At 35.6% G+C, this 19,484-nt stretch overlaps 2 protein-coding genes across 2 annotated transcripts in view; one reads left to right on the forward strand and one right to left on the reverse strand.

Moving 5' to 3' along the window:
• Positions 1 to 7,704: 7,704 nt before the first annotated feature.
• LOC132861163 (somatostatin receptor type 2-like) lies at positions 7,705 to 12,339 on the forward strand. The gene is made up of 2 exons (XM_060892551.1): positions 7,705 to 7,833; positions 9,948 to 12,339. The coding sequence occupies exon 2, from the start codon at positions 9,989 to 9,991 to the stop codon at positions 11,096 to 11,098; it is 1,110 nt and encodes a 369-aa protein (XP_060748534.1). The 5' UTR covers positions 7,705 to 7,833; positions 9,948 to 9,988; the 3' UTR covers positions 11,099 to 12,339.
• Positions 12,340 to 15,715: 3,376 nt separating this feature from the next.
• The window catches only part of LOC132861162 (ubiquitin carboxyl-terminal hydrolase 22-like), a 43,906-nt gene continuing 40,137 nt past the window's right edge, over positions 15,716 to 19,484 (reverse strand). Inside the window, exon 13 of the mRNA XM_060892550.1 lies at positions 15,716 to 18,587. Coding sequence (XP_060748533.1) covers positions 18,545 to 18,587 — 43 coding nt within the window. The 3' untranslated portion in view covers positions 15,716 to 18,544. The remainder of the gene's footprint in view (positions 18,588 to 19,484) is intronic.

Here is a 19,484-nt window from a genome sequence, read left to right on the forward strand (position 1 = left end):
ATTGATCTCACAGCCAGAAATTCCTTGAAGAGAAGCAAATACAAATTGAAGAACCCAGAGAGCAAGAAACAAGATCATAGGCAATAAACAAATACCAGATGCAAGCTCATTAAACCAAAAAACAAACACTGGATTGGTATAGCATACTGGCAGACTGGCTGTTAGTAATCAGGTAGGTTTGTGCAGGATGAAGTGTATGGTGAGGGAATTGTTGTTGATAGTGGCCATCTTTGGTGCATTCTGGGACCTAGAAATTCTACAACACTAATCAACAAAAGGTTATAGCCTGTAGATGCACTGCACACAGGATCTTTTTTCTTTTTCACATCATTCTGTATAATCTCTAAAGAATTCTTAGGAGATTTGCCATTTCTGAAATATTAAAACTAGTCCATCTGACACAAACAACCATAGTGCTATGGTCATAGAGATCACACTTTTTCATTATTCTGATCTGCGATGTGAACAATAACTGACACTTTTGGCCTGTATCTGCATATGGATGATTACTGTACAGGTGTACCTAGCAATGAGGATGGTGAGTGTACATGGCAGGAGGCTTGTATAGGGTCCATGAGCAAACTTATTGCATTAGCATCTTGTATTATTATTCACTGATTTTGTTACTCAGTTAGCTCAATTAGCACAATAGGAACAGAATTCACTTTTTTTTAGTCCTTTGTTTCTGAATGTCACTGTCACAATTCACCTTTAAATAATGTTTCTTTAACTGCATGCTGCAGTCTTCTGTCCCCAAACAGAACCAAAAAGAAAGAGACAAAAATAATCAGGTCATGCCTATTCCTTTCTTTTTGTTGTTTAATTCATTGCAAGGGCACAGTGAGGAAAAACACCTACTGTAATTGACATGCAATGAGTAGCCAAAGATTGGCTTGTATCTAGCTGACCAGACTCTGTGTTTAAACATCAGGCTAAGAATAGATGCGAATTCAAATGTCTCATTTGCATTTTGATTATTTAAGTAATAATAACCATCCATTTGCATAATTGTTGAGGCATACACAAGGAGCCAGAAGAAGCAACAAAGGATTATGATAATATGTTATACATGGATGTTCTCTAGGCACGTTATAATGCCAAAATCACATAAACACCACAGCTTAACTGACTCAACTTGATATTGAAACACAAATATTAACACTCAATTATTCCTTCAACCCTCATTCACTACAGCCAAATAAATATTTTTTTATGTCTGCTAATGGGACTACTATGTCTTCTAATGGGGTCAAAAAGACATAGAAACGTTTACCATGAAGAAAAAAACAAAAGACGAAGAAAGCGGCTGTGCTTTTGATAGAGTGAGTGAGAGAGAGAGAGAGAGAGAGAGAGAGAGAGAGAGAGATATATGATGTTCTGCTAATATACTGTAAGAATGGGATGTCACAACATTATTAATATAGCATTGGGTTGGTGCATTTTACCAAGTAATCTTGAAGGATGATTTTCCACAGCATATGGTTCAGGACCAATACAGGAATTAGAGGAACGAATGCCATAGACATATTCTGTTCATCAGTAACTTGTAACCCTAGATTTTTTGTGAGACAGGATGACATTAATAAAAACAACTTACTATATATATACGTGTGTGTGTGTGTGTGTGTGTATATATATATATATATATATTTATATATATATATATATATAAATAAATTAAGAGACTGTCACCCTTAAATTGTGATACAGTACAGGTATAGCCTTAAATCTAGTGAATTTTTAGAGTGATCCTTTAAACCAGTCATACAGTATAGGCAGCTTGTTAAACTGGTTTCAATAGGTGTATTTCAGCAAAGTCAAGAAGTTATATCATTGAACAGGATTTGAAGTTATAAGCAAAATTTCTAGCCTAGCTACATTTAATAACTTGGGAAACCAGAGGAATGTTGAACAGATATTATACACAGACTCTCTTCTGGTCTTTGCAGTATATGCTACAAATATATATATATGTTTCTATTATTGATATATTATGTTTCTGTGCCTCACAAAAACAGTGTATACACATAGACTGGAAAGGTATTAGATTTTGTTAAATATCTATTAGATATCTATTAAAAATATCTTGGTGGCTGCAAAATGATTCCATTGAGCTAAAAGCAGACATGCGAGGTCAGTATGTTTTAATGTCATAACATGCATCTTTTATTATATAACAGAATGTGTAGTACATGCAGGTGCAATAGACAAGGAGTGCTGTAATTTATAAATAGAGGACAGCAGTGTTAACTTACCAATTCTAACATTTTGTGACAGCAAGACACTCTAATATTTTTTTTTTGTTAGAAATGAATGTTTTTGGCATTATAAATAAGAGGCTTTTTTAGATGGTAAGAACACCACTGACCAGGTGCCAGTTAAAAAGTACAGTAATTGTGGTTATACAGTACGTTAAATTTAAATGTGGACTTTACAGTGTTTTATATGGAACATATATAAACATTCATCTGTTTATCTGATGCATTTTATCATATTAGAGAGCTATCTTAACATATCATTTAAAAGTTAGTTTAGCTAAAGTTTTTGATTGCGCTTAGTGCCCATATTTGGCAGTTGCCTGGCAACAATCTTGCCATGAATATAGTTGATTAAATAGCAAGTATGTAAATGCTGACTTTCAATGTTGTAAGCATGAATTCATGCTTAACATCTGAATTCATATGGACATTTACAGACTAACACTAGTGCTTTTATATCTAACATATTTATTAGAAAAACAGTGAATTTGATTGCAAAAGGTGCAGTGGGCATTGATATATCCATGTAGCTACAGGCTCACCAGTTTGAGTTCTTATTTCTGTCTCTGTGGAGTTTGGACATTGTTCTTCCTATGTCTACGTCTTACCCCAATGTAAAAGCAGGCATGTAAGGGAACTGGCTACCATAAATTGCACCTACCAAAGTATGTGCATGTGTGTGCACAAGGTGCCATGCTTAATATCCAGTTTTATAAGAAACACTTACTATACATAATATGTTTCAGCTTAACTAAGTTTGTAAAAGCATAGACCTTTGGTATATGATCTTTCATCTGACTTTATTTTCCCCAAAAACAGAAATTTATTGAATAGGTTTATTGTATCAGCAGTCATTAGTGCCATCTGATCCTTAGATTTGATTCTACTGGAGACCACAGATGCAGATAAGAATTTTTTCAATGTCTCTGTGAGAGTGAATTTGTTAACACTTTTTCCATTTCATGATCAAAAGCACTTTCATACAGCATACAAAAACGTATGCGCCTTTTGGTGAAGCCTGAAAGCATGGGGCACATTTCGTTCTCTATTTGGCTTCAAAGAAGCATCTCCCTAATATTACTAATAGCCTATCTAATCTACTCAAAGGTGTGAGTGTCTTCTTAGGAGACTTGACCTTTGAATTCAGTGTTTGCCAGGATACCATCAAGCCTGTCAATGTATATTCAAAAGAGATTATCTTTGTAATCTTTATCTCTTTAAAAGCAAATGTGTCTAACTATCTGTTTACAGTAACCCATTTGGTAGCATTGCTATTGCTGACAAACATGCTGTACAGCACAGAAGCCTTCTTACTACTAAATATATCAGTGAGTTGGCCATAAACTTGTAAGATCAAAGGTGCCAGATACACATGCACAGATTGACAATTCATGAGGGAAAAGAATGAAGAACAGAAGGAATGGAAATACTAATGATAATGTGTGTAGGGGGGTGGGGAGTGGAGATAAAACTGGCATTTAACATGAAAATTCATGGGTGTGGGTGTGGCTCCGGCAATTGAATGGGCACATGTCACCTAGAGTTCTGGGCATTAGGTAGAAATACGTCCTGGATGGGGTGCCAGTCCATCTCAGGGGACGACATTCGCACCTACCAGCAATTTAACATAACCAATCAACTGACATAAGAAAGAAAGAAAGAAAGAAAGAAAGAAAGAAAGAAAGAAAGAAAGAAAGAAAGAAAAATAGAAATGTGTTTGGAAGACAATAAATTAGCTAGCATGAGCAACTGACAAAAAACACTTAAATTGCAGCACCACCTGCTCTCCTACTGCTCTGATCTGGTTCCAACTAAAAGGCAACCTATGTGTCCTGTGTTGATAATGGATGCATCAGGCAGTGGATCAGCTCATATTTATTTAGCCATAAGAATATCTATTCCAACTAAATTAAAAACAAAATGGAAATTTGGTGCATGACTTCCTTTAATGAAAACGGACAAGACCTCAAATTTTCCATCATCTTTAGCAATGAATTTGAAGAAAATGAACTGAGATGATAGTGTTTACTTTTAGTATGCTCATTTTTCCATTCCAACTTACAATGCTCCAGGTGTAAAATTTGAATCCATTAGCCATAAAGATAATTAATAACACAAATTACAAGTAAACATCCCTGATTATTTTTAATAATGATCAAAAAAACACCACCTAAATCATCATCAAAGGACACATAGATCATGTCTTCAAACAGTGATGGCCAAATTATACTTGGCTGCCTTAAAGACAACACTGGCATGAATATCAAATTCTCACAAAATAAAAACAATCAATAGATTTATTTTTGAAGGGTGTAAAAAGGCTAGTTTAAAAAACAAGTATTGAGTCTTTCATTGCACTTTTTACTGTGCAATTATTTATATAATTTATATAATTTATTGTTAATTTAAGGCAATATTAGTTGCGGTTGTGTCTGCAACAGAGTCTCTATGTGCAGAAGTGATTGGCAGCTTGGGAATATGTACATGAGGTATCACAGTGCATTATTAATTATTGTGTTGTAATCCCACACAAGTAAGGGCAGTTACATCTCACCTGTCAGTGTTAATATCATCTTAGCATTAATGAATATCGATTATAATTACATAAGGAAGTATTTATCTTTAGTAATGTCTACTGCTCTCTAATTCTACACAGTTACATATGATCCAGCACTTAAAGGCATGAGGCACTTAAAGTATTGTCTTTAGAAATATACAGATCTATTTAGGTACACAATTTGAAATAATAAAAATGGCTTCAAATAAACAGCCCACAGGTGAGATCATGTTAGCATTTACATAATAAGTCTTTTTAAATGATAATAATGAGCGACAAGCAAAAAGGCTCCATGTCACTAATTTTGAAACAAACCATTCAAATAATATACATCACTTTTCTCTTAGACGTGTCTCATCTAGTTGTGAAAAACAGAAAAATCACATTACAGATCTAAAGCAGCATAGAGCAACTGGAATAGCAGAAAATGGGCTAGATTTTACTCAGGAGGCTTGTGTATTATATACAAATGACATCTGTGGCACAATATTTTAGCTGCATTCATCTAAAAATGAAGCAAACCTGAGAATTTCTTCATCTGTATTTTATTTAATTTTTTGTTAACATTGTGTTGGGGCTATAACACATGTTTTAAAAGCTTTACCCATCCATTACTTTAAATCACACACATTTAGTATTAAGTAGGCAGGTACAGGCATAGTTACACACAGCTATAGCTTTAGCGAATTACATAGAAATTTTACAGGCATTATAATCGCATTTTGTATTGTTCAGCAAATTGCACTTCCTTATGTACATTTATCTGAGAATAACAAAACAGAAGATAACAGATAAACCTGTGTCCTCTTGCACTTGGGTTTCTATCATCAAAAAAGGTTCAAGAGAGTCAAGATAGTTAAAGTAAAAATGAGTAAGTGACCAAAGTGAGTACCATAGGCTCTTGATACACCCACTCTGTTGCTATGGTACTCAATGGGAATGAAGCATTTCTAGAAACAACAGCAAACTGGTGTGTTTGTGTGTGCATCTGTGTGTGTGTGCCTGTCATCAAGTCTCTGTTCATTTTACATGAATCACATACAGTAACTTGAGGCTACACAGTATCAATAAAACATTTAAGGTAATGACTTGGAAATAAGGAAGATTAGATTCTATTCCTGGTTGGATCTATTAAGATGGATCTATTAAGAATTCTTCAGAACTCTACAATTTTTAAACTGTTAAGTCATGAAATCATTACACAAAGAGTCATTTTCAGAGATATCTTTCAGTAGTCTCTGTTGGACGCTTTCTGTTCTGTGGGACCTGCTCTTAAGGTCTCAGCTAATGGTTTAATTAGCAGTAGAGTAGAACCAGAGATTGACCCGAAGTTTGATGCTACACAGTTTCCATCTGGTTCCCAGAATAAACTGTCTTGAAAGAATAGACTAGAGCTTAGAGCATCCATGCACATTATACAGAGAAACTGGTTGGCAATTTAACCAGGAAAGATTCACTGTGTATGAATTCATTGATAGAGACTTCATTAGCACTTCTGTAAGTCACTGGATAAATATAAATGTAAATGTATGAGTGAATGTCAAAATTAAGTGTTAATGTTATATGTAGGTTTGATGCATCATTAGATGTGGATTTGATTTAAAATTTCTGCAGAAATTAAAGGGCAATAAATAATTTATTACAATAAAAAATATTGTATTTATTCCACAATGTGGTGACATCTTTTGAGGTAGCATAGGAAAAAAAAACAATGGAAATGTCTAAATGTAAGTCTGGATAAAGTGGGACATTCCAAGCATGAAAACTTTCTGCTATATGGGTAATTTGTGGTTTCCCTGAAATGCAAAATACATGTTTTCAGTTTGAGATGTTATTAAAAACGTACTATAGTATACAATATATTGTGAAAAGTGTGTGCTACATTTGCATCGCAATTTTAGTGTAATCCCTACTCCAATTACATTCACTCCACATTCAATTAATCTGCTAATTAATTAGCATGGGAATTATGAGTTTAAAGTGATGTAACTGCATTTAAAACATGTAGTTGTGAAGTTCACACTGTGCAGTTCACTATAACTGTAAGCATTAGATGTTTTAAGTTTAATCATCTAAGGAATAGATTTGAAAATCTATTAGCTTTGAGGTTTAAACTGTTACTTTTATTTGTGTAGCTTGAGTTTACTGTAACATACTGTATGTTTAGCCTTAGAAACCAAGCACGATTTCTCATGTTCTCAGTAATAGGGACAATTGTGATAGTATGTTAATAATAATGACAATAATAGCCAATGGAAAAAAATGAAGCCAACTACAGTTTGCCAAGATCAGAGAAAACTAGTAATTTAAGTGAAAATAATTTCCATTTATCTGAGATAGATCTTGGGTTTCAGGTTATAATGTTATTGTTTTTCACATGAAGGAAATGGTTTTATTATTCACATGACGTTCATACTTGAATTCATATCGGAATCAGAATCAGGTTTGTTGGCCAATTGTGTTGATGTTGACACACACAAGGAATTTGGTTCCAGCTGTTTGTGACTCTCAAAAGTACAGACATACAGTAAATAACACTATACTATACAAGACAAGATAATACAGACTATACAAGGCAATGCAGACGATGTGATACAATACAATATAGACAGTATGAGTATTAAATATGAATACAGAATATATGACAGATCAGTTACGTACATAAAGTGTGAGAAGTGCAAATAACAATATTGTGCAAAAATACACATTGAAAAATATTTTGCATGTTTGTGACTATTTATATTTTGCACGTCTCTCTCTCTCTCTCTCTCTCTCTCTCTCTCTCTCTCTCTCTCTCTCTGATGTTGATACGCCTCCCTGATCATCGCTGTTTCCGATGCTGCAGATGCCTTGAAAACTCCACAGAGCGCGTGCATTCGGTCTTACCGCATTACCGCCACGCGCACATACAAACAAGCGCCTGTGTTTAAGCGACCATCGAATTCATTCGTTTCAACAGGATTAAAAACAGAGCAGAAAAAAAGCTCATCCGGAATTCTGGTGAGGACCTGGGAATAGGTAAGCCTCTAAATCATCTAGATTAAAAAAGAAATGTTAAAAAAGCTGCTGTTATTAATTCAGATCATCTGTGATCAAATAATATAAATATATCTATACTGTTAAGTTTAATATAATCAGTTATATAAAAAAAAAGTTGATCAATATTTTGATAATGCATTATTTGGCTACAAACAAACAAATAAATATAAAGAATATTTATTATATAAATATAAAGAAAATCTAGCTTTATATTAAAGCTGTATATATATATATATATATATATATATATATATATATATATATATATATATATATATATATATATATATATCAGTGAAAAAACCTATTATATGTTTAGATTGGTGTTTTCCAAATGATATGGCTATATACATATTTAAGGTCTAAATAAGTATGATAAACATATTAAAATGCATTATTCGAACAGTTGTGCAACGTTTATTGTTGCTACCTCAAAATTGTAAGCAGTTTCATCCTGAGCTCAGGTAACTGTGTGTGTGTGTGTGTGTGTGTGTGTGTGTGTGTGTGTGTGTGTGTGTGTGTGTGTGTGTGTTTCCATGCATATTCTTCCTATGTCCAGGGAAAAGGTTTTTCTCAGAGTTTTCCACTCTTCTCCCACCTTACAATAATATGCCATAAGGTAAAATGTCCAGTGTTCCCAGAATATGCTCCAAATCCACCATAACCCTGAACAGGTTGAAGCAGTTACCTGAAAGGAATGAAAATAAATTATGGAAAACCATATACAAATGAACTTTAAGTACAAAAGTGAACAAAAGTTAACCTGTATTTATTAAAAATTCTACCTTCAGAAGCTAGATAATGTACAATAGAAGCATTGGTGTTGAAAAATGTTTTACTGCTGTATTAGATTTACATATACAGTCTGTGTCCAAACTATTACACCATCAAATACAAATATATTAACTAATTTTAACATAAGGTTTAAGGCATGGGCTTCTATTTCTAAAGCATTTCTTGACTTGTGAGAAGTGCGTCACATGTAGGAGTTACGCTTTTATTATAACCATTATATAATTCATTATTTTTTCAGTGATGAACTGTGCAAAATATTCAACTGTCAGAATTCAACTAAAGAATACTTTCATGTTTTGGGTTTAAAATCTGACACATTTTGATTTTTTTTGCTTAGCTACTACATATTATGTCCTAATATAAAGCAGCTCTTATGTGTCTGGATAATACTGATGTAATTTAATGACAAATAGTAAAACCAACCTAGTCATTATTTAATTCCAATTGTACACTTTCATGAAATTATGTCTGGATTTATAATTATTTTATATATACAATTACAATTGATTAATTAATTAATTATATATATATATATATATATATATATATATATATATATATATATATATATATATATATATATATATATATAATTTAGGCATCATCAGTAGCTGCTTCCTGTAAGGGCCACAGTGGGCATGGAGTTTTTAAGGCAGGAATACTCCCTGGACCCACTGAGCAATCTATTTCTAATATAAAATCTGGAAACTTTTAGTTTCCTCTGACAAACTGACAGTGCTCCTCTATTGTTGTATCCTTCTGTCTCATTTACCTAGATTTTTTTTTTCAGCGCTTTTAAAAATAGACATTTTGCCATTTGAAATAATTGCCCATCATTCAACAAAGACGTCCTTTTTTGCCACTTCCACTTAAACAGGATTACTTCAGTGCAGATGTGCCCCTGCAATAAATAAAAGTTAGTCGAGAGACCTTTACTACATAATTTTGTTTGCCTAATGGTAGCGATTCTAGAGCAAATACCAGGGATTGTCAGGTCAATTACAGTGCACAAGGTGTAGGATTGCATTAAGTACCATTACCATTGCTAGTTTCGTTTTGAAGTATTCATCTTCTAAAGCCCACAGGGATGTTAATATGCCAAATACATATTAATATTTTGGTGCTGATAATATGTCAGACATGCAGTATAATTTCTATAATTTATTTATAATATGTTGCAGATGCTATGAAGGATTGATTCTTGTTGATGTTGCATTTGTTTGATAATAGAGAATGAGAGTCTGTATACATGGTTGCAATTATTTTCACTTTAAATTTTCTTCTCCATCTATCCAAAGGGTTACATTCAAGAATGGCATTAAACTGACTAAGTGGCAGCATGGACCTTTGGATATTTCCATCCTCACTCCCAAACTTGTCAGAGCCTCTCATGTATGAGAGCTTTATTCTGGGCAATGTTTCAGATGAGAGCTTAAGGAATGCCACTGACAACAGCTTCACCAAGACAGGCACAGTGGTCATGACGTTCATTTACTTCATAGTTTGTGCTGTAGGGCTTTGTGGCAATGCTCTGGTTATTTATGTCATTTTGCGTTATGCCAAAATGAAGACTGTAACTAACATCTACATCCTTAATTTGGCTGTGGCTGATGTGCTTTTCATGATGAGCCTGCCCTTCATTGCAATCCAGTTAGCCCTGGTTCACTGGCCCTTTGGAGCAGTGTTGTGTCGTGTGGTCATGACTGTGGACTCTCTCAATCAGTTCACCAGCATCTTCTGTTTGATGGTCATGAGCATTGATAGATACTTGGCTGTGGTGCATCCTATCAAGTCCACCAAGTGGAGAAAGCCTCGACTGGCCAAGATCATTAACCTGGCAGTGTGGGGAGTTTCCTTGCTGGTCAACTTGCCCATCATCATCTTCAGCAGCTTGATCACCAAGCCAGGTGGTTGTTTCTGCACCATTGTGTGGCCTGAGCCACAGGAGGCCTATTACACAGCCTTCATGTTCTACACTTTCTTTCTGGGCTTCTTTCTGCCTTTAATGGTTATTTGCATGTGCTACTTACTCATCATTATCAAAGTAAAATCATCTGGGATACGGGTGAGCTCCTCCAAGCGGAAGCGCTCAGAAAGGAAGGTGACACGCATGGTGTCTATTGTGGTTGCTGTGTTTGTGTTTTGCTGGCTTCCATTTTATGTCTTCAATGTGACATCTGTAACTGGCACCATTAGCACGACACCGATCTTGAGGAGCACCTTTGCATTTGTGGTAGTGCTGGGATATGCTAACAGCTGTGCCAATCCAATTCTGTATGCCTTCTTGTCAGAGAATTTCAAGAAGAGCTTCCAGAATGTTCTGTGCCTGAAGAAAGTAGGTGGCCTGGATGAGATTGACCATAGTGACAGTAGGCAAGACAAGACACGGATGAACCCTAGTGAAACTCAGAGCACACTACTGAATGGAGACCTGCAGACCAGCATTTGAGAGAAAACAACAAAACTCTTTAGACATGCATATGGTTATGGACAACAGATGGACAAAACATTTTATGGAAAAAAAATAAAGTGAGGAAGAAGACTGATAAATTGAACAGATGAACAGCGGCATCAACCATTTTTACCAGTTCACAAAAGAAAAAAAGCATGACATATTTTTTCAGTTATAGATCAAGGATATTGAATGATGTCTTTATTAAAAATAAGGAACATTTGTCTTACTCTTCATTTGTGATATACTGAACCTATTAAAGTATTGTTTTCCTGAATTCACTGCAAAATTCAAGTAAGATGTCCATAAAGTTCTTCAGACTGCAGAGGGTCATTAAACACAAGAGGTGACAAGGAGTCAAGGGTTTCTTGCTTTTGACGAGTTTACCCAAAGATAACTTTATTAGAAAGATAAGATAAGTTAACAAGACAACGTTATTAACAGCACAGCACTTATCTATCTGTTTTAATGGAGCAATCTCTTATTCTTTTGAGAGCAAAATGTTGGAAGTGTTTTGCTATTCTAAATGAAAGACTTTACATTCTTTTTATTGTATTATTGCCTTTTGGACCATTGAAAATTAAAACTACCTGTGTGTGGCATTGCCTTTGAATGTTTACTATGAATCCACAGAAGGTACCTGAATGTCTAGAATTATGTAACCCTTCCTTTCTGACAGGATTAACAGTTTTGTATTATCCTTTTTTTGTAAATAGTATTGCTGAGACCTTTGTAAGGTACATCATTCATGTGAACCGTCCCTCTCTCATCCAAATGTAGCTTGCCTTTAATATTTAATGGGATAGCTGCTGGCTTAACACTAACCGAACTGCTGCTATCGTGTATAGATTTCTGTGGAATACTGGAGATTATTGTCTCTGTTCTTGCCATAACCTATGTTTAAAATGTACAACCTTCTCCAAATTCCACTCACTGTTTCTTACACTGTATAACTACAATTCGTAAATATATTGTGCCATTTATTAGTTTCATTTATTAAAAGCAAGATTTTCCTCTATATTACTTGCATACATTAGAACAAAATCTAGTTTTGTTTAATACCATGATGTGCCAGATAATACAGTACAAATACATATCTTTGTGAGATTGTTTTTCTAGGTGTATATTCTCCAGTCTATATAGAGATGTCAAATTGCAAAAGGGCTAGAACATGTGTTAACTTGGGCAGTCATGTTCTTTTAAAATCCTTGCAGATTCTTTCACTGTTACTATCCTGAGAATTCTTCGCCTGCTATGGTTCCTTGTAAAAATGAGTACCAGGATATTGGAGTGATGACCCATCTGCTTGAAAAGGTTGCTTGGTGTGCTTTTTCCTACATTTGAACATGTCAATGTGTGAAGGTCCTATGTCTGAATAAAGTCTATTTCTAGTGTTCACTCTAGTTCTTGTACTGCAAGAACAACTGTATTTAAATCAGCAAAAGCCCTGATACTTGTAGATATTTAGAATGGATATCGTGCCCAAACCTTTGCAGGCTCACTATGCAATTTGTCAGTGCTACAGTGCTACTAGTACAAAGAGAAGAGCAAGCTATGTGATACTGTATCGATAAACAGATCTTTTACATTGTAAATATAGGTCCATTAATCTTAGGGATGAACATAAGGAATGATGGCAATTCACTCTCCATTTGTTATTCTCTTCAGAATGAATGTGGGCATGTTGCGATGCATTATGGGGAAACAATGCCATCTGGTGAGGGACAAAATATTTGTTGACCCCCTGATAACAACATTATTAACAATGTAGTATGATGTGGCAAACATTAAGATGACCTCTTTCTTCTATTATCATTGCCAGTCAGTGACTGAGTTTGAATACTTGCAAATGATTCACTGACTGTAAGTTATTCCGTTTTGTTTTAGTGCTTTTATTTTAGATACCTCTAACCAAATATACAGTATAGCATGTGTATGCTATTGTAAATGGAAATGTTTAACATTAACAAACTTCCTACTGACGATGTTGTTTGTGCTAGTTCAGTGTCTACTTATAAGCAAAACACTTTCTCATTAAATACACTTGCAATCTTATCTTGCTTTATGCCTTTTGTTGACTATCTTCAGCATCCAAAATAAAAGATTATATGATTAGATAAGGGGGGCACGGTGGCTTAGTGGTTAGCACGTTTGCCTCACACCTCCAGGGTTGGGGGTTCGATTCCCACCTCCGCCTTGTGTGTGTGGAGTGTGCATGTTCTCCCCGTGCCTCGGGGGTTTCCTCCGGGTACTCCGGTACCCCAGTCCAAAGACATGCATGGTAGATTGATTGGCATCTCTGGGAAATTGTCTGTAGTGTGTGATTGTGTGAGTGAATGAGTGTGTGTGTGCACCCTGTGATGGGTTGGCACTCCGTCCAGGGTGTATCCTACCTTGATGCCCGATGACGCCTGAGATAGGCACAGGTTCCCTGTGACCCGAGGTATTTCGGATAAGCGGTAGAAAATGAGTGAATGAATGAATGATTAGATAAGTGTTCAAAATAAAAGAGCAAATCCAAAGGCCTTTCTTTCTTGTCACACACCATCTGCATCACCAACTGCTATGGTGTATTTACAGGAGGGTTGGCCTGAGCAGGTCTTTTAATTCCTGACCACAAGCTTATAATTCTTAACAATATACTCTCAACAAAACGTAATCGCATTCTAGTCACAGGCTGTTCTGTATAGAATTACTAAGCTTGGTATACCACAGTGATGTTGAATACATGAAATGGATTGGTCAGAAGATTTTAGATCTTCTTTACAACATCAGAAGAATTCAGCCATCTTTATCCACACACGCTGCTCAGGTGCTTGTTCAGTCTCTTGCCATTTCGAGACTGGACTACTGCATCTCACTGCTGGTAGAACCATCTACCTTCTTCCTATGCAAATGATCTGCACACATCAGAAATAGCTGTACACATCAGATTCAAAACACTGATGCTTGCCTACAAAGTCAAAAATGGACCAGCACCATCTTACCTCAGAACTCTTGTCACTCCTCACATTGTTCCTCGCTGCCTCTGATCTACTTTACCGGTCCCACCATCTCTTAGGGTAAGATGTAAGTATACACCAAGACTCTTTTCTGTTCTGGCACCGAGGCGGTGGAATAAATTTCTCCTAGATGTCCGAACAACTACTGGATGGGTGAAGATCTCCCTCTTCATGAAACACTTAAACTAGCACTTATTAAATAAGTGCATGTGTACTTCTCTGTTTAAAGCCGTCTTTCAAATTACAGAAATGTAAATTTAACTTAATGTAGATTTCTTTTAAACACGCAAACATGTGAGCTGCATATCACAGGCCAATGCACTTGTCCTTTTCTACTAGAGATTTGAGATTTAAAACTTACGACTTGATGTTAAAAATTGTTCTAATGTGTTGTTTTCTATGATAAGTCATTTACAGTATAACAGTAAAACACCCATCACGCTTCCTATACTATACATTTACTAGCTGTTTAAACATAGTATGGAGATGACAAGCAGACATCGATTTGAGTCAAGTAGACAAGCACAAATATGTGTTTTATAAGTGTAGGATGAGCTCGGGTCATGGTGTGACACGTCTAAGAGTGACAACCCAATATTTTTTGTAAAATATGCTAGCAGAAGACTATGTTTAAATGCTTTTAATTTTTAATTTTTATTTTTTTTTTTATGGAATTTGCTGGTGTTACTCTAAAGAACTGGTGTATTAAAAAACAAAACACATTTTAACACTTTTTTTGCCTACACTTTTAAGCCTCAATCAATGAATCACAGTTGAAGAGCAACAGACTAGTTTTTCAACACTCTCTCTCATTCATCTTCTACCGCTTATCCGAACTACCTCGGGTCACGGGGAGCCTGTGCCTATCTCAGGCGTCATTGGGCATCAAGACAGGATACACCCTGGACGGAGTGCCAACCCATCGCAGGGCACACACACACTGTCATTCACTCACACAATCACACACTACGGACAATTTTCCAGAGATGCCAATCAACCTACCATGTATGTCTTTGGACCGGGGGAGGAAACCGGATAGTTTTTCAACAGTATTCTAAAATTTAAAACAATCTTCACTTGTATAGTGTTCACCTTTATGCCCACTCTACCCTTTACTAAATGAACTTTGTGCTAGGTTAATGAGAAATGTTCAGGAGAGCAGTGGGACTACCGTTAATGCTATTTTCTTTTATATATGAACATAAGCTTCGTTTCTTTAGTGCATGATTATATTATTGAGCATGTACAATATCTGGTGTGCCTGGGGGTGAATGTGTGACAGAACGTGAGACAAATTAAATGCATACTTCTCACTGGTAACTTTAGAGCTTCAGAAATGTTCTGTTTCTTTAGTTCTATTGTTATATAAGTATTCTACTACATTCTTTTAAAGGTCTGTGCTAGTTGACACTCTTTTAAATTAACCTTTACAATAAATAGAGGAGCATTATCTTCTATTAAAGTACAAGAATGCTAAGCAGACAACAAAGTATTAATGCTTTAAGAGATCGGATGCTTCATTACATGGTCTTATGATTTCATTAAAATTTACATAATTCCTAAGACACCGAACAAAGAAAGTGTGTGTGCAAAAAGATAAAGAAAGACAAGACACAGTTCCAGTTGGGTTTTAATCAGTTAAATACTTCTGTTTCCCTGAACGACCAAATGGCCATAGTGAGACTCCATACAAGCCACAATCGTTTATCTTCACCCCGTTTAGTTCTGGCATAAAAAGGGAAAAGAAATTCTGCAGCAAACCAAATGAACTGGCTAAGAATCATCTAATACATTTTTCAAATATAAGCACACCAGTTATATTTTGAAGTCTTCAATGTGGTATTACCACGTGCCAATTGCGACTGCTGATTTGGCGTAAGCCATGCAACCTTTACAAATGATCGATTTTGATGACAAGTAATGATAAAATCACACAGACACACAAATATACTGGCGCGTTATATTCCATCTTTAGCTCCACATGGAAACAGCATACGGATTTTAAAAGAGCAGCACTGGGTTTGTGTGCAGAGGCACCAGTGTGCACAAGGCACGATGCCACAGAGAATACTGCTGGAGGCAGCCCCTTGTGTAATTCCAACAGTTCACAGCTCCTGCTCTAGGGTTGGTTAGTATGATCGGTTTGCATTCTAACACTTTCTTGATTGTGGATCTTTCGATTGGATAATGCAGGAAGGAGGAGCAATTCAAACATGATACCTAGAGATTAGATAGCCATTTGTCCTGATTGGTGGAGGAGTAAATATTTTTTCCACTGGCTTACACAGTCTCTGTTGCTACAGAGAGCAGAGTTTCTACTTCGAGCTTTGATTGAAGCTGAAAGTGTTCTGAAAACTGGTTTCAAAATTGCTCAGCCCAACTTTACCCACGATATATCATGTACCCTTTAGCAGGAGGCCTTGTGCGTTGGAACTCAGTCAGGGGGGGAAGAAAACAACCGCATAATACACACCATGTGCTATTTCTTGCTTTTAAGTGCATAGGCTTATGCGTGCTGTAGTGTGTGGAAAAATAAAATTAGGAACATTTCAAATGCCTTACTCTCCATACTACTATGGATGTATGCAGCCTGAGATGGAGGCATAGAAACATTTAGGTCAGCAGGGAGAGTCAGTAATTCAGCTTTCAGTAAAATGTTTACAGTAACCACCTACAGAGCATGCTCAAATTAGACCACATTTTATACCATCTTTAGGTAAGGGACCAAATTCTTGTTCCAGGTCACTGGTTCCTGGAATAGTTCCTGTTTTGTTCATCAACCACACTACTGCATTACTGGGACCATTTACAACATAAAAGACCATTTACAACTGTTCGACAATTACTTCATTTTGCATGCAGCAAGCACAGCATCATGGGGAATACGGAGGAAGATGAGAATGAAATTGTTGTATTTTACTGTTTTATTGTGTTTGTGAAAATAGTAACATTGATATAGCTAATGGAACATTTGAAACCTGATGCATGCACAAAGTGCAATTTCATACTTCATGTGTATTTCTGACTGCTTGTAACTTGTGTATGGTGCAGATGTTTTGCTTTACCGGTCATGCTGTGCTGCTGATATAAAACAACCTTAAGTAATCACTTGTTACATCGAGCTTTTTTTTTTTCTTTAAATGCTAGGTGAAAGTTTGTTTCTAAAGCATGCTTTTGACCAAACAGCTCAGTGATGAAAATGGCCTCTATCAATCACAGATAAAGCTGAGGCAAGAAATGCCTGTCAAAATTACTGTAGTGAACTCTTCCTTTAACACCTGCCTTGCATAGGCCTACAGGTTTAAATTTTGTGGGATGATCAAAGGTAAATCACATAGGCACACAGATCACAACAGTAAAATATCACTGTAGTAGTGGTCTTGCCAAATATTGCCTTGAAATGGTGAGGTCTTCTGCTCCTCATCAGAGAGCCAGCATCAGCTTTATAATGCCTTACCAAAATTGATCCCAACACAACAGAGTTATAAACGTTACATTTGGGGGAAACCCAGCAGACAGAAACAACTGCACACTAACCAAAAAAAAAACAAAAAACCCGTTGAAGAGAATTCTAAAACCAAAAAGGTGAATGAGGTTCACTTACACTCATGAATATAAAAAATAAAGAGAAAATGGAAACAGCACAGACTTGCCTAGGCATTGCTTCCATGGCAGTGCTGACTCAGACCTACATACTTTACTGCTTCAGCCAAGTCCATGCTTAAAAAAAAATGGAGACTGGATTCTGAATTAATAAAGTATTTCATGACTAATATCACAAACAAGATTTATAATAATTTCTTTAAAAAAACATAAAATCAAAAGCAATATTTTCTTTGATGTGCTAGTCCATTTTTTTTTTTTCCCTTTTTTTTTTAAACACATTTTGTTGCATCAAGTTCATATGCATATGCAAAATAGACACTGACTCACCCCAGCAGGTTTCTAATGCTTGGTCAGTTTGGATGAGAGCACCATGGGGAGGAAAAGACAGAATAACAAAAAACAAAAAAAAAAAAAACAAAAAAAAAAAAAAAAGGGGGGGGGGGGGTCTAGAAAAACAACGAAACAATTCAAAGTTGAGATGTGCCCTCTAGTCCTGTTTTTACAGATCTGTTCATTTCGCCCTCTCCCTTTTTTTCAGTGGTGTAGAAAGTGGCAGAAGAGGCAGAAAGCAGTCAAGCACTTTTTCCTCTTCACCGCTTTTCTCACATCAAGTAACGGTTAGCTCAGTGCTGGTTTGAATGTGTTGCATGAATCTGTTTTTTTTTTTTTTTTTTTGTCTCTTTTGCTTTGGTCCCTATGTGGGAAGGAAGCAATGGGTAGTCACAGTTTCAGGTAGTCTTGTGTTAATTGTGTCCTCCTGCAGGTGTCATCTCCCTCTCAGCCACTTTCACCGGATGAACGAAGCACTCCGCATTCAGCAGATCGATGTGTAAAGCTATTCATATTCGAGGAACTGCTTATGGTAGAATAACAAATACCTGTAGTAGAGAGAAATGCACACTTAAATCTCCAGATAACATTCCCACTGAAACATCTTTTCACTTTCTCAGTTGTAAGACCTTAACTTAAACATTTTGCAGAGATAATATGCTATGGCATATAAATGAAAAACACAACTGTTCAGTTTGGGGTAGATGGGTTGCCTAATATCACATTTTAGAGTGTGCTATTCTATAAAGTAATCACAGCATTAGCCCAAGCTGGCATGTAAAAAAGACCACACTTAATTTTCATTATTGTAAGAAAGCTATATCCAATAATATTATAGAAATAATAACAAAGATGTTTGTACTGTCCTTGAGTGTAATGGTAACTATGTAGTGCTGTTAAACAATAGGCCCTAGAGGATGTTGTTAAAAATTAGGGATGTTATGAGCAAACAATTTGGATCAAATTAATTAGAATATGATTTCTATAAATTAATATGATTGATATAATTTGATTGATTAGTTATCAAATCATTCATACTTTAAAATGAGTGTGTAAATAAGCTAGATAGGTGATTTAAGTGTAGTGTACAACAATCCTTACTCCAGATTCTGAATAAATGTGGTCATTTATTAGCGCCTATTAAACTGAAGCTTAAGAGATTAAACAGTATCGTCAAAAATCTAAACACTGTTTGATGAAGCAAAACTGCATCATAATGTATGGCTTACAACCCTAGTTAATACTGTAACCTGAAAAAAAATAAGCACTGAAGCTGTAAATTATAGTTGTAGATGGTGTATTAGATTAAAATAACAGAAAAAACACAGCTGTTATTTAAAAGTAATAGTTATTATGTTTGCTTTGTAGAAGCCAACATTCTGTTTTCCTATTTAAGCTTAGACAAAAATTTATCAAGAGTAACTCCTCCTAGAGCTTTCGAGCCA

Source organism: Tachysurus vachellii, chromosome 18 (assembly GCF_030014155.1).
Source record: "Tachysurus vachellii isolate PV-2020 chromosome 18, HZAU_Pvac_v1, whole genome shotgun sequence".
In the NCBI taxonomy this organism is placed as follows: Eukaryota; Metazoa; Chordata; class Actinopteri; order Siluriformes; family Bagridae; genus Tachysurus; species Tachysurus vachellii.

Bases quoted from the DNA above. Each gene is read 5' to 3' on its own strand.
- LOC132861163 (XM_060892551.1), top strand. From the start codon at position 9,989: ATGGACCTTTGGATATTTCCATCCTCACTCCCAAACTTGTCAGAGCCT.